This window comes from Pelodiscus sinensis, chromosome 11 (assembly GCF_049634645.1).
Source record: "Pelodiscus sinensis isolate JC-2024 chromosome 11, ASM4963464v1, whole genome shotgun sequence".
Classification (NCBI taxonomy): Eukaryota; Metazoa; Chordata; order Testudines; family Trionychidae; genus Pelodiscus; species Pelodiscus sinensis.
In genome coordinates, this window is record NC_134721.1 from 47,489,515 (window position 1) to 47,505,076 (window position 15,562).

The following is a 15,562-nucleotide window of genomic DNA, read 5'->3' on the forward strand; positions in this document are numbered from 1 at the left end:
ACCTCTCTCTCTTGGCCTGAACATAAGGGGCATGTGAAGGACCATGGCTGGAATGCTACTGAGCTCCAGCTGACTGATGACACTTTCGGGACAGGTCTCTGTTTTAATGGTTTCAACCAGCCTTAATAGTATTCTAAACTATGCTGGGGCTAGGGCCAGTGTATCACTAGCTAAAGAAATAGGGAGTCTCTGTGGCACCACTATATTGTGCCTAATGGACACTGGGCTGGAGTTTCTAAGATGCTACTATAGTAAATGAAAATTCGGTAAAGTAGACAGACTCAAGAGAACACTGAATTTAAAGCAACTGTCCAGCTAACAAACTATCCAATTTAGTGTATATAATAATGAGAATCTGATTTTATACTGATGCAGAACTATGTTTTCCACACAACAGGTACAAGTTCTGGGTTGACACCTGTTCTGAAATGTTTGGGGGTTTGGATATCTGTGCTGTGAAAGCTGTACATGGCAAAGATGGAAAGGATTATATTTTTGAGGTAAGACATGACATATTTGTCAGTACACGCATTTTCATGTTAAGAGTCCTGAGTAAAATCACTTTACATATGATTTAGGCATCCAACGCAAGTTATTTGCATTCCGAAGGCTAGAGTGTATTTAACAATGAATCATAATGCAGGACTGCATATCTAAGTTATGGTCACCCTTCTTTTCATAGTGATATCTGAGTTTCTGGCCCTGATTTCAGCATCTCAGGACAGTCTGCCCTAAGTTCCCAGTTCCGTTTTACTCAAACTACCCAAAGTCAAAAACAAAAGCAAGCAACCAAAATACACTGGCATCCAAAGAGAGGTTCTGATTTTGTCCTCTCCTGGATCATGGTATCCATTTCTAAATAAAAGCAAAGATTTCATTCTTTGGTGTTCTGCCTGTGAGATTCCAAAAGAAGAAAATATATCAAGCTGTTTTGTCATTGTCAAGTGCTAAGCACCCACAAGTCCCACTGACATCAGAAGTTTGGAAGATCAAACTTAGTGTTGTACTCTTCAAAAATTAGAGTTAATCAGTAGTAGCTCCCTCACCTCTGGAAGAATATGAAATGTGGAGCTCCTGTTTCCTCAGATAATCTGCGTGGCTACATCAAAACAACTATGTATGCATCCAGCAGGAGGAGAGAGACTTTCTATTGTAACACCTCTATCTTCACTTCATATTCTGCAACTCTCTCCTAAATAGTCCCACTTTAGTTGAACTCTGTCATATTGTTTTCAGTACTAATTTCAATGTGTGTGAAACTGGTTAAGCTGGCTAACTGTAAATATGTGGGAATATGTTTTCCCTTTTTTAAAAAAATCCCTTTTTGGTTTTCTGCTAATTCAAAATAGAGTATAGTGCTTGGATGCACTATTTAACATGGATTTATGGCATAATCCTGCAAGGTTTGAGCGATAGTAAGGAAATCATGCCTTACTAGTCTACTAGAATTCTTTGAGGGCATCAACAAGCATGTAGACAAGGATATAGAGTACTTAGATTTCCAGAAAGTCTTTGACAAGAGCCTATACAAAGGCTCTCAAGTATAGTAAGTTGTCATGGGATAAGAGGAAAGGTCCTCTCGTGGACAGATAACTGGTTAAAAGACAGGAACCAAAGGTTAGGAATTAATGGTCAGTTTTCAGAATGGAAAGAGGTAACTAGTGGTGTCCTGCAGGTGTCTATACTGTGACTAGTTCTGTTCAACATATTAATAATTAATTTGGAGAAAGAGGTAAACAGTGAGTTGGCAACATTTATAGATGATATTAAACTGCTCAAAATAGTTAAGACCAAAGCAGATTGTGAAGAGCTTCAAAAGGATTTCACAAAACTAGGTGGCTACGTCTAGACTGGCATGATTTTCCAGAAATGCTTTTAATGGAAAAGTTTTCAGTTAAAAGCATTTTTGGAAAAAAGCATCTAGACTGGCACAGATGCTTTTCCGCAAAAGCACTTTTTGCGGAAAAGCGTCCGTGCCAATCTAGACACACTTTTCCTCAAAAAAGCCCCAATCGCCATTTTTGCGATCGGGGCTTTTTTGAGGAAAACAAATCTCCGCTGTCTACACTGGCCCTTTTGCACAAAAGATTTGCGCAAAAGAGACTTTTGCCCAAATGGGAGCAGCATAGTATTTCCGCAAAAAGCACTGATTTCTTACAGTAGGAAGTCAGTGCTTTTGCGGAAATTCAAGCGGCCACTGTAGATGGCTGGCAAGTTTTTTCTGGAAAAGCGGCTGATTTTCCAGAAAAACTGGCCAGTCTAGGCACAGCCGGTGAGTGGACAACAAAATGGCAAATTAATTTTAATGTTGATGAATGCAAAGTAATGCATATTGGAAAATATAACCCCAACTATATGAACAAAATGATGGTGATTAAATTAGCTATTACCACTCGAGGGAGATCTTGGAGTCATTGTAGATCATTGTCTGAAAACATCCAATCAATGTGCAGCAGCAGTCAAAAAAACAAACAGAATGTTAGGAATCATTTTTTAAAAGGATAGAGAATAAGACAGAGAATATCCTATTGCGTCTGTATAAATCCATGGTACTCACACATCTTGAATACTGCGTACAGATGTGGTCGCCTCATTTTTAAAAAGATATCTTAGCATTGGAAAAAGTCAAGAAAAGGGCAACAAAAATAATTAGGGCTTTGGAACAGTGGCCATATGAAGAGAGATTAAAAAGACGGGAACTTTTTGACTTAGAAAAGAGGAGACTAAGGGGGATATGATAGAGGTCTATAAAATCATGATTGCTGTGGAGAAGAGTGAATAGGGAAAAGTTATTTACTTGTTCCCATAACGTAAGAAGTAAGAGGCACCAAATGAAATTAACAATAGCAGGTTTAAAACAAAAGGAGCCAGAGGTTGAGGGTTGGAGACCCACATCCAACATGGGGTCACCCAACATGAGCTTGGCGATGGATGCACCTGACACCCTTGGAACAAAGGCTGAATAAGGGTGAAAAACTTGCCTTTTTGTTTCTTAGCAAGCTCCATTGCAGCATGCATTTTTCAGGGATGTATGTATGCCTATTTCCCAATTGTCTGTCCATTGCATTGTGCATTCATTCTCTGGAAAAAAAAATTTAGACCTAAAAGTAAGAGGACAGTAATTTGGAGTAATGTTCTACAGTTGGCATGTGCAATAAATGTAGCTATGGCTCCTTGAAACCAGAGCTGATTGAAATGTGGGCTTTCCAGGTGACAAAAATGTTGATATTCCAAAATTTCTCACAAAGTGGAAATCCAAAAAAAATTCACAGCGGGAGTAGTGCTCTATGGGTATGTATCACACAGTGCCTGGTGACACCATCTATCAGAATGTAATATTGTTTTTCTGGAAAATATCAGAACATGTTTCTCTTGCATATTTTGTTGTAGCGTTTCCTCATGGACATTGTGCGCTAGGAAGCAACCTTAAGAATAAACTGTATGTTAAAACAAATGTAGTATTGTTTCTCTCATTTCTTCAGTTGTAATTTATCCATTGGATAAATTACAGGAATCACAGGAATGCGACAAGGAAGTTTGAAAAGTATACAGTATGTACCTCTTCAAAAATATTAACATGAAAAATAAATAAAACTTTATAGGAGCCTTAAGTGCAAACATTCTTTAAGACCATTAATGTGGCCTAAGAGAAGAACACCATTCATACATTTCTTAGAAAACATCTGCTTGAAATGTAAATTGTATTTCTTTGTTTAATTTGGGTTTGTTTTAGTAATCGTCTGAGCTCTGAGGGAGATTTTTGATGGTTGGTGCATCCTTGAGATATTGTAGCCCTTAAGACACAAAAAAGCCAGGAAATGCAAGTTTTGACTTAGCATCTTCTTAGGGATATTCCAGTAAGGAGTTGTAAGGCACATAAAGCATGCAGAGAAAGAGACCTTTAAATATTTAATAACCTAGAATTCACAGGGAAATTCCTCAGATTTCAACTTCCTTGGGGAAGCCTTCTGCTTCTTTCTAATTCTTTGCACTTACAGGCTACGTCTAGACTGCACGCTTCTTGCGCAAGAAGCTTTTTGCAGAAGATATCTTCTGCAAAAACTTGCGCAAGAGTGTGTCAACCCTGTAAAAGCGCATCAAAAAAGAAAGTGGCCAGATTGCATGGATGCTCTCTCTAAAGGAAACTCTGATATTTACACAATGGCCATCAGGGCACCTGTGCTTTTTTTGATTGCCTCTGATTGCACAAAAAAACCCTGTTCCCCATCCACACGCATCTTTTTATGCAAGAGCTCTTGTGCAAAAAGGAGTTATTCCTCGTAGAAAGAGGAATATGTATTGTGCAAAAGACCCTCTGCTCTTTCGATTTTTTTGTGCAAAAACATGCTTGAGGTGTGGATGCTCTGCGAGTTTTAGCAGAAAAATGGCTGTTTTTCTGCAAAAACTCTGTAGTGCAGACATAGCTACAGTGTTGTAGTTCCTGCAGGAACCAAGTACTCCTGGAGCGTCCACACATGGCATCCCCCAAAAATGTCAACATGCAGTCATATGGCTATATTGCCTTGGGATTGGAAAGGGATGCTGCCATAGAGAATGGTGATCCCTAGCTGTGAAAGGGCTCAGAAGCAGCCCACATACAGAACAGAAACTCAGACTCAGATCATATAGAGTGGCTTCCCATCTCCAGAAAGAGGATGATGATACTTAAGATGATGATTCCCTGGCCTCTCACAAAAATACATCATTTCTACATATTTTTTCCTTTTTGCAGAACAAACTCTATAGATGACCCAACATTTACAGACACATACATGGAGGAGTTTTCTGCAATGCTATATTCCCTAGCTAATCAGCTGTTGTATATTATAGGTTATGGACTGTGCAATGCCTTTGATTGGTGAACATCAAGTTGAAGACAGGCAACTTATAACTGATTTAGTCGTAAGCAAAATGAACCAAATGTTGTCCAAAACACCTATACCATCTCCTCAGAGACCTACTGCCACTCAGCAGCCTCAGGTAAGAAACTTCTGCTTTCTAAATACATAGCAGGATAATAAGTTTAAGGCCAAAATTTCACTTGCAGTAATGGATTTGGCTACAGGAGTTTTTAATCAGATACAGCAACAAGGATTCCACAACTTCTCATCAAAGGCATCCAGCAAGGAATTTTAGAAAGTATTCTAGAAACAACAGTTAACCACCATAGATCAAAAGCATTCTGCTGATGTGGTTCTACATGCAAGTTGTAGCTATTTAAGTATCCCAATAGGTCTTCAGCTGAGGTGACATTGGAGAAATGGGGTCCTTGTTATGTGGTAAGAGGTCATATTTATGTAAAAACAGAACATGTTAAATATCATGGCTATTATAGACATAAGAGGCACTGCCCTAAATAGTATTTGGCTTTTTTATTTGAAGATGGAAGCTTGATGATAAATTGTCTTATTGCAGAAGATTTTATTGAGATCCATTGATAACAATGTGTGCAAAGAACATTACATGATCATATGATCAGTTTAATATAATACAAAGCAGGAGAATAACCTGTGACTACACAACTGGAATGTGCCTGACATGTATTTACTATTTCAGTGAGCAGTTGCCTGGACTGAATTGTTAAGTCCTGGGTTATGAAAAGGATAGAAATGCATTCAACTTGTCACATGTGGCCTTATGCTTTGAGAACAGGAGTTTGAGTTCTGATTCTGGATTTGCTACAGATCTGTTTTGTTACTTTGATTAAGTCTCTTGTTTTCTGTGGGCTAGATCCACAAAAGGAACTTAGACTCAGCATTGTATCACCAAACTTTAGGCACCCAGCCATCAAATGGAATCACAAAAGGATTCACAAAAGCCAGCGCACTGTGCAGGGAACTGTATAAACTCACTAATACTAAGGAGAGGGGAGTAGCCTAAGGAAATTAGGCACCTCATGGAATATGTCTCCTTCTGTCAGGAGGTGGCAGGCCTGCATTTATATCCTTACTCCACATGTGGGAGGGATTTGAATAGAGTCTGCCACATCTTTGGATGAATGTTCCAACCCAGTGTTTCTCAAAGTGGTCCATGGACCCACTCTGAGAGAGCTGCTACTGGGCTGCTCCAGTTTGTTTACTTACCAGCTCCGCAGCCACAGAGCCTTGGGGCTCCCATTGGCTGCAGTTCACTGTTTGCAGCCAAGGGTAACCATGGGAAGCAGCAACCCGGGTCACGCTGCTTCCTGTGGCTCCCCATGGCTGCAAGTGGCAAACAGCAGTCAGTGGGAGCTGTGAGGCTCCGTGGCTGCATAGCCAGTAGTAAAGAAACCAAAGCGGCCCAGTAGCAGCTCTCTGAATGGGCCCGCAGACCACTTTGAGAAACGCTGCTCTAACCACTGGTCTAAAGTTTTTAAGGAGGCACCAACACTTTGTGAGATGCTCAGCCCAGTAGCTGTACGCCAAGCACGCCTACTGAATTGGGACTTGGAGGCAAGAAAGGCAGCCAGAGCAATTCTCACTTTGACTGGGGGTTTAGTGTTCATTTCAAAACCAGAAATTTAGGCACCTGCAGGATTATGTGGTTGCTGAGCATGGAATTTAAGGATCCAAGTTTTGGATTGAGGCACCTGAAGTGACAGTTAGGCACCTAAATCCCTTTGTTGAGAAAGCCCTCTGCTTCCCCATGTCACTCTCTATTAAAAGGAGGCTATTAATTGCTATTCATATCTGTGCTATGCTTTGAAGATAGAAAGTGCTATGTAAATGTCAAATTTTATTCCTTATGAACTCACAGGTCCAATGGGGTTGATTCTGGGAGGAGTTGAGCAGGTCCCAATTCCATTATCTTCAGTGGGTGGCTTGGGTACTCTGTGCTTCTTAGGATCAGGCCTAAATGAACAATTGAGAATGAGATTGTCTATCTACACTGATAGGGCCAATGGTGATTGTTTAAGCAATAAAATGGACCCAAACTGTAGGTTGGGAATTACCAACCCTAACTAAAAAGTCTATTTTTAATTCTGAGTAGACATTAGGTAAACAATTTTGAGGTATGTCTCAAAGTAAACCATTTTTTGAGGGAGAGTGACTAATTTACTCTTGAAATGGATCATCATACTTTAAAAAAAACCACCACCATCCCACAAAAGAAGTGGTGTAGCATCTATTTATGTTATAGCCAGTAGAAACAGAGCACAACGTTGTTTCAAACCACATAACCACACACAATGCATTTCCATCTACCATGACTCAAGTCCATTGTAAAGGGCACCTAAAAAAAGTCACAGAGGGAAAACAAAATCACTTTCATAGCACCAGTGCTTTCTTTTAGGACCAGCAAACTAACCATATATTACAGCACGCTAATTGAGAGGCATTGCCCAAAGCACCGAAGAGAGATGCAAAATTGACAGAATAAATAAATGTTGTCAGATTGATAGATTTTGCCCTTAGAAAATGGAGTATTAAATACTCCCACTGACTCAAAATCTAGTATACCCAAGTAGGCACTTGTGCCTAGATTTCAGAGAGGCCCAACGTGTGGGAATGTTTCTGCAAGTGATTACTACTGCCATGTAAGCAAATTGACTGTTTTTGTACTCAAATTGGGCATGTTCCTGTTTGTAAACACAATTCCATACCAAAAGTTTATGTCCAAAAATGAGTGTACCCTACAGGGCTCCTTTTATAAAAATCTGGTCCTTAAGCTCTTGCTACAATAATTAATGTAATTAAATAGATGCATGTACTAGGAGCTTTGTTGCAGGAAGTAGAATTTGCCTTTTTTTTTACTGTCAGTTATGTTGGTGACATCCCTTCCCCCAAGAAAAAAAATTGCGATCTACTCTACTTATTATAATGATCTTCTAGTTTCCTCTTTTCTCCTCCTGCTCTTTCATAGTCTCAGCTGAATACTTGAGAAATCTTTGGTTTCTTTCTAGAATTATATGAGCTAGCCAGACATAAGGGAATTGTTCTATATGCTAGAAACAACAGCAACTAAGAATTTTAAGTCAACAGTATCCCTTAAATGCATAGGAATCTCATGACGGAAAAATGCATTGCTGACAGTCCCATCTGCTAGCAGACAGGATCTGAATTCAAACACCAGCAATGGCAGAACTGGATTTTGCATGTGAGTTTTTCAGCAATTTTCCAACATAACTGTTAATGGTTCCAAAATTGCTTCAGCTTGTTCCCTAAGTACCATGGGGTGAAATTTATCAGGGTCTGCCAAATCTTCTTATATATTTTAGAAATGTGCTTCTGTCTGTGAGTTCTTTTGTTCAAGAACTCCTCCTAAATGGCAAGAGTTAGGGCCACCAAATTTGGTAGGTAGCTTCCTCCTAAAGCAAGGTCAGCATTTGGTTGTACCAGGCTAATGGGATGTGCCTGGAATGTGAGTGTTTCATGTCAAACGGAAAGGGAGGGGTGTGATAGCAGGGATATTTATACTCATGCATGACCACAGAGAGGCTGGCAGGCTATAAAAACACCCCCACCACGCCCTGGGCCAGCCCTGAGGAGAAGCCAGCAAGTGGGTTGCAATGCCTCCCCACCTCCAGGCAAGCCTTGGAGAGAAGCCAGCATTTACCTCTGAGCCCCTTCCCAAGCTTTCCCTCTATCCAACCCCCTGCCCTGACTCCTGCACCCCCTACCCTGAGCCCTTCCTCATCCCCAAACCCTGACTCCCGTACATACCCCAAATTCCCAGCTTCCTGCCCAGAGCCCCCCACATCCCCAAGCCCCTGCTCTGACTCCTACACTCTCCCATACTGCCATCACCTTTCCCTGAAAGACCTGAGCAATGCCAGGTAAGTCTTCTAGTCTCTCATAAATTTGAGAGAGTTTGTTTGTCTGTGCATCTGTCTGTTTGTTCAAGAACTCCTCCTAAATGGTCAAAGCTAGGACCACCAAATTCAGTATGCTGCAATGTGTTTGGTTGTGCCAGGAAAATGGGATGTTCCTGGAATGGGATTGCTTCTCATAAAGCCTTCCAAAACAGAGACCAAAGTACCAGTCTGGTGAAGGGAGCTTGCTGAGTGAGCCCCCTTTACGGAGGGCTGAAGATTCCTCAGATACATACAGGAACACTGCTGGCTGTTCCCCTTCGTCAGGGAGCGAGGGGAAAGTGTACAGTTTACTACATTCTGGCTGGGAGGCACAGGGATCAGATGAACCTGGAACTTCCCTAGCCAGGGAACATGCTTCCTTTCGCCAGCTGTGCCTGCTGCAGCTGCAGCAGCCAGGGAGGCATGTCTCACCTTGCCCCAAGCTGCTGTAATTAGAGAGACTGGGATAAAAAAAAGGACAGGACTGGAAGAAGGCAAATGTAGTGCCCATCTTTTAAAAAGTGAAGAAGGACAATCCAGAGAAGTACAGACCAGTCAGCCTTACCTCAGTCCCTGGAAAAATCACGAAGGGGATCCCCAACAAATCCATTTCGAAGCACTTGGAAGAGGGGGAAGTGATCAGGGATAGTCAACATGGATTCACCAAAGACAAATCGTGCCTGACAAACCTGATTGCCTTCTATGATGAGGTAACTGGCTCTGTAGATGTGGGGGAAGGCAATGGACATGATTCACCTAGACAATAGCAAAACTTTTGATATGGTTTCTCACAGTATTCTTGCCAGCAAGTTAAAGAATTATGGATTGGATAAATGGATTGTAAGGTGGATAGAAAGCTGGGTAGATAGATCATCAGACTCAACAAATAGTGATCAACGGCTCAATGTCTGGTTGGTGGTAGATATCAAGCGGCATTGGTTCTGGGACCGGTTTTGTTCAATATCTTTATTAATGATCCAGTTAAGGGGATGGATTGCACCCTCAGCAAGTTTGCAGATGACACTAAGCTAGAGTGAGAGGTAGATATTCTGGAGGGCAGGGATAGGGTCTAGAGTGACCTAGACAAATTGGAGGATTGGGCAAAAGAAATCTGATGAGGTTCAACAAGGACAAATGCAGAGTTCTGCACTTGGGACAGAAGAATCCCCAGCGCTGCTACAGGCTGGGGGCTGACTGGCTAAGTAAAAGTTTGGCAGAAAAGGACCTGAGGATTACAGTGGATAAAAAGTTGCATATGAGTCAACTGTGTGCCTTATAGCCAAGAAGGCTAAAAGCCTATTAAGGTGCATTATTAGTAGATTGCCAGTAAATCTAAAGAAGTCATTATTCCCGTGGTGAGGCCATGTCTGGAGTATCGTGTCCAATTCTGGTGCCCCCATTACAGAAATGATGTGAACGCATTGGAGAAGGTCCAGCAGAGGGCAACAGAATGATTAGAGGTCTGGAGCACATGACTTAAGAAGAGAGGCTAAGGGATTTGGGCTCATAGAGGGGAAGCTCAGGGTTGGGGGTCTCGCCGGACCAACTTGATTTTCAAGCAAACTTGTGCGTGGGTTCTCATGTGGTCTTTGGTGGCCAGACTGGCAGCTATCCTGCCATAGACGTCCGCGTTCCCCCCGCATAAGGGGACAGTGACAGCACCAGCCTCCCTTGCCTCGGACGACACCAGCAACAGACCTGCTGGGACAGCTCGGGAGTCCTGGGTGCGTGGCACTGTCCCTCTGCTCTCCTGCGGCTCTTGGCCCTTCTCCTCCTACTTCTCCATGTCCTGGTCTGGGCCTTCTGCCCCAGGGTTGACAACCACCTGGGGGCACAGACCATCCCGCCCCCCAGGCTGCAGTCCAGGGCGTCAAAATAGGGGAAAGTGTCTGCCCCTGTTTGGGAGCTGTCCCCTGTGGCCTTGGCATACGCCTGCCACAGCTCCTTGATTTGCATGTGAACCTGCTCCTGGGTTCGCATGTGGCCTTTGGTGGCCAGGCTGCCAGCTATCCTGCCATAGATTGTCACGTTCCTCCGTCTAGTGCGGAGATCATGGATGTTAGGGTCATCCCCCTAAACCTAAATAAGGTCCATGGTCTCCGCCCTGGACCAGGAAGGCACTGTGGCCAGAGTCTACCCCTTTAAGGGTTCCGGGGAGTGGGAGAGGGAGAGGAGTGTTCTTGGTTGAGGCCAGAGTGGCCACCAGGGCACCCTGGGAAGGGCTGGAGGCCCCCTATTTTGAAATAAGTGTCTATATAGCACTTGTTTTGAAATAGCAATTTCAAAATTGGCATTATTCCTCGTGGAATGAGGATTACCGATTTCAAAATAAGCCCTCCGCTATTTCGATTTAATTTCGAAATAGCAGTTGGCTTGTGTAGATGCTAGGAAAGTTATTTCGAAATAACTTTGCTGTGTAAACATACCCTTAGTCTACAGAAGAGAAGAGTAAGGGGGGATTTGATAGCAGCCTTCAACTACCTGAGGAGGATGGAGAGAGGTGACAGATGACAAAACGAGATGACAAAACGAGGAGCAATGGTTGCAAGTTACAATGGGGGAGGTCTAGGTTAAATATTAAGAAAAACTATTTTACTAGGAGGGTGGTGAAGTACTGGAATGGGTTACCTGGGGAGATGGTCCCGGCTTAACAAAGCCCTGGCTGGGATGATTCTGTGTGGATTGGTCCTGCTTTTAGCACTAGATTGGACTCAATGACCTCCTAAGGTCTCTTCCAACCCTGTGATTCTATGATTGTGTTGTTCTATGGGGTAATCCTTAAAAAAATGTTTTGCACAAAATAAGCCCTTCTGTATTGAAGCTAAACATAGCGTATTGACACAGACACTGGGTTGAGACCTCCCCTGCAGATTTACATACCTCCTGACAGTTTTCTTTTCATTTTTCCTACCACTCTCTTGACATCCTCACTATCCACCCCTCATTCCTCACATGTGGGTTGTGATTGGCTTCATAATGCCAGGGAGTTGGGTTCAGCATGGGGGTAAGAAGTTACCAAGGTGGTGGCCTGATCGGCAGGACCTAGGAAAACTAGAGTATCCCTTACAGGTGTTTGTTCATCCTGTTTTTTAACAACTTGGGATGAGGAGACTGACTGACATTAAGAAGTTTGATTGTTCTCTAAAATGCACAATCTACAAAAAAACCCTGTGCTGTATTTCCGTCTCTCAGTCCAATATTTATAATTAAAGGCAGAATTCTGGGGTGCAGTGCAGCTGCTGTACATTGAACAGCTGGCAGCATAAAGCTGGTCCAAGCAGAAGTGAGAGGATCAATCCAGATTTAGATGAACTAGCCTGGCATAGTGCACCCATGATCAAGGGAATAAAGGCCCCCTGAGCTGCATTATGGGTTCATTATCCATATCTCAGGATTTGGCCCCACTTGTTCCAAGGTGCATCAGTGAAAAGAATCTGAATATGGTTCTGCTCTTTGCCTCTTAAACTGAGTATTTTCATTTTTGAAGTCTTACATCAGATTACATCATAATCTGAATCAATGCAACTTGTTGAAAAACTTAGGCTATATAGTCAGTTAAGATATGTTCAATAGATTTTCTGTGGGCTACATTATTAAATGTGAAACATCTCTTTTCTATTGAATTTCTGAATCATGAAAGTTTGTGTGCACTTTGTGAGTTACCACTCATCTAGAGGGAGGTGGGAGGGTAAATAACTACACAATATGCAAGCCAGTGGAGAATCAGTATCCACCCCAGCATTTTTGAAGATGTAACCCATGTGAGTAAAGTTCTTTTTCCCATTAATATTTACTTGACAAATTTCTGCCCCCAAAACAAGTGAATTAGAAGCAGAATTATGCTTTCCAGGTTTGTAAAAGTCAGCATACAATCTAGTTTTTTTTTGTTGAAGCTCAGTAAGAAACACTGTGGGTTTGGGGAGGTAGATGCTACACTAATTATTTAAAACTGTGACCCCCAAAATATTTTATAAATGGTTGGAAGTCTCTCTTTTTATTTTTAAACACTAGAACGCTGCTATAGAGAAAATCATCTCTCTGCTATACTACAACACATCTTAGTTATTTAAGTTATAGTGACATCTTGTGGTAGTTTTTCTTTTTCATAATGGCAAGATTTTTTTTACTGTTTAATGAAAAAGGATAATGTGCAAGTACAAATTAGTAAAATGCAAAAGTGATATTACAGTAAATATGAAATTGAGTGTATGATTGTACATACTCTATTACTAAATAACTAAAATGCTACTTATACAAAGGTTTCTAAGTATTTAATTTCCCTTTTATTTGGTTATAGGCCAGTTATTCTACATGAAGAGAAAAAAACTTTATTTAAATCAACTTTTCAGTAATGTTGTCCTTTCTAGGACAAGAAAAAAAAAGAATCCCCCTTTTCAGATGCCAGGCCAAATTTGCAGGATTAAGGGTGGCAACATACTTTTGCTTGCCAACTAAGCAAACTTGATATAAAAAAGCCCACCAGTTTGCTGTGAACTCACTGCACCCAGACAAAGCCTCAGTGATGTTAAATCTCTGTCTACATGAAGTTCAGTGCAGGATCAGGACCTAAATGTACTTTTTTACAAAGTCATTGCTCAGTAAAATCATGAATTAATATAAAGTATATTTATCTAGTGGCAGCCTACTGTTTTCAGTTTATTACACTTCAGAAAAGAACTACTTGTCTGTAATTGCAGAGATACATCCACTTCTACAGGAGGAAGGCAATAAAGCTTAAAAGCATTTGCAAGACAGTAACTGAGGGAAAAAGTGTGAAATTAAAGAGCTAATAAGAGTTCAAATACACACATACTGTTAGGGAAGAAAGTCAAAAAGAAGAAACAGGCAGAACTGCATTTTAATATAGCATGGTCTCATGCTCCTCCCTTGTTTAAATAGGGATCTAATACTAAAGCTCTTGGTTTTATCCTGAATTCTGAAAACAATTCTCTCATAAAAAGCAGTCAGTCAGAGGCATAGCAATGGGACTGCTGCTCCCATGCTTAAAATTAAGCATGTATTTAAGTTCTTTACTGAATCCAGACCTTATGAAAACAATTTCCCATGTGTTTTCACTGTGAGAGCTACATTTTTTATTAGGAGATGACCATTTTTGCTCATAAAATATTGCCTACCTTAGGAAAAAAGTTCCCATGTCAAGTTCATAGAAAAATGCAATAACCCTTCATATCAGAGCAGTTTTGATTTCATTGCAAATGTATCACATCCCTCTGTTCTGAGCTATAGACTAAGAAATGGTACTTATTTTTCAGTGGCATGTCTGAAACATTGGCTATTAGACATTAAGCATGGAAGTCCGAAAGGTGCTCTACCTTTGGCAAGTCACTTATGACAAATAGCCAATCAGTCCCACTTGATAATCAGCCGTTCATCATCATTTTGTTTGGATAAAGAGATGTTCAGACCTCTTAACAGTATGATATTTCATAATCTTTTCTAACAGGAAATATGTTGAAGTCACATCCTAGATAACAAGTCTGAACATTTCTGAACGTAAAGCTACTGTTTAAGTATGAAATATTGCTTATTTTAGCCAGCTATTTCTTCATCTAGCTAGGCAGCTAGACTCAAACTGGAAGAATAGGAGCAGTCTACTTCCATTTACTGTTCAACTCATTCCTTTAGTACTTCTGTGAAACAACAGTGGGATCACCAGCAAAATAGCTGCATTTTCTGTGTTTGTCTCTAACCCTTGTATATGTAGGAATTGGATTCTCAGGTCCATGAAATCAATATTCTGTATCTTCAGAAACACTTGAAGTTTTCCAGAACATTCAGTCTCTTTCATTCATAACTGTGGTCTGTGAGGTAACTTTACACCTGAACTTTCACTTAGACTATCCAAGATGGCTACAGAATTACACAAATATTCCAGTGGCGCTTATTGTTAAAAAGAAAAAAGATACTTGATATGGTTCAGTCCAAATGTTAAAAACTATATTATATTGATAAAATGCTGTGTATGATTTATCCCAAGCATTTGAACTTGACAAAATGGAAATACAGGTTGGACCTCGCTGGTCCAGCACCCTTGGGACTTAAATAGTCCCAAGGAGACAGTTTGCCAGACCAGAGGAGGTCAGGTCTGAGACTCTCCCAAGGCTCCCCTCCTGTCCAGCACTGCCCACAGCCACTGGTGGAGTTCTACTCCCGGCTGCCACCATATAATGGCCAGTAGGGGCTCCCTGCTCCCAGTGGCAGAGCTCTGCTCTTGACTGACAGGGATCCTTGCCCGGCTCCGGTCCCGCTGCCAATCACTGGCCAAGCTTGCTGGCCCCAGGCCACTGGCCCTTCAGGCTGCCTACTGGCTGAGCTCCCAGCCGTTGGCAACTGCTGTAGGTAGGGCTCTCTGGCTCCCTACCAGACCACAGATGTTGCCGGACCAGAGTTCCAGACCACCAAGGTTCAACCTGTAACAAGTTTATATGCAAAAATAAAAACCCAGTATCTTGGGCTTTGGCACCATTTAAAAACAGTGGATATTGACATATATAAAGGAGTTAGTATTACAGGCATGTTAATGGTATTTTAAATAGTACCCTATTTTTATGGAAACAATTGTGTCATAATAAAATTATGCATAATTTGTGGCACAATCATGATAAAAATAGACAATTTCATGCTATAGTCACAGCAACTACATGGACTCTGCTGCTGTGCGCTAACAGTTCATTAGCTCATTTTGAACTAGACCTGTTTCAAAGAAGGTTAGATAAATTGAACTAACAAGCTGCTTATATGCAATAGCAAATTTAAACAAACTAATGA

General features: G+C 41.4%; 1 protein-coding gene and 1 long non-coding RNA gene across 3 annotated transcripts in view; one reads left to right on the forward strand and one right to left on the reverse strand.

The window, feature by feature from the left end:
• The window catches only part of SYN2 (synapsin II), a 259,209-nt gene that overhangs the window by 223,631 nt on the left and 20,016 nt on the right, over positions 1 to 15,562 (forward strand). The window contains exons 9-10 of the mRNA XM_075939636.1: positions 398 to 500; positions 4,831 to 4,980. Of these exons, the coding sequence (XP_075795751.1) occupies positions 398 to 500; positions 4,831 to 4,980 (253 nt within the window). The remainder of the gene's footprint in view (positions 1 to 397; positions 501 to 4,830; positions 4,981 to 15,562) is intronic.
• The window catches only part of LOC142830983 (uncharacterized), a 98,210-nt gene that overhangs the window by 11,959 nt on the left and 70,689 nt on the right, over positions 1 to 15,562 (reverse strand). The window contains exon 3 of one of the 2 annotated variants that reach the window (XR_012906562.1): positions 6,734 to 6,830. The exons of the other annotated variant lie outside the window; for it this stretch is intronic. This is a non-coding gene — a long non-coding RNA (uncharacterized LOC142830983). The remainder of the gene's footprint in view (positions 1 to 6,733; positions 6,831 to 15,562) is intronic. 2 annotated transcript variants of the gene reach the window in all.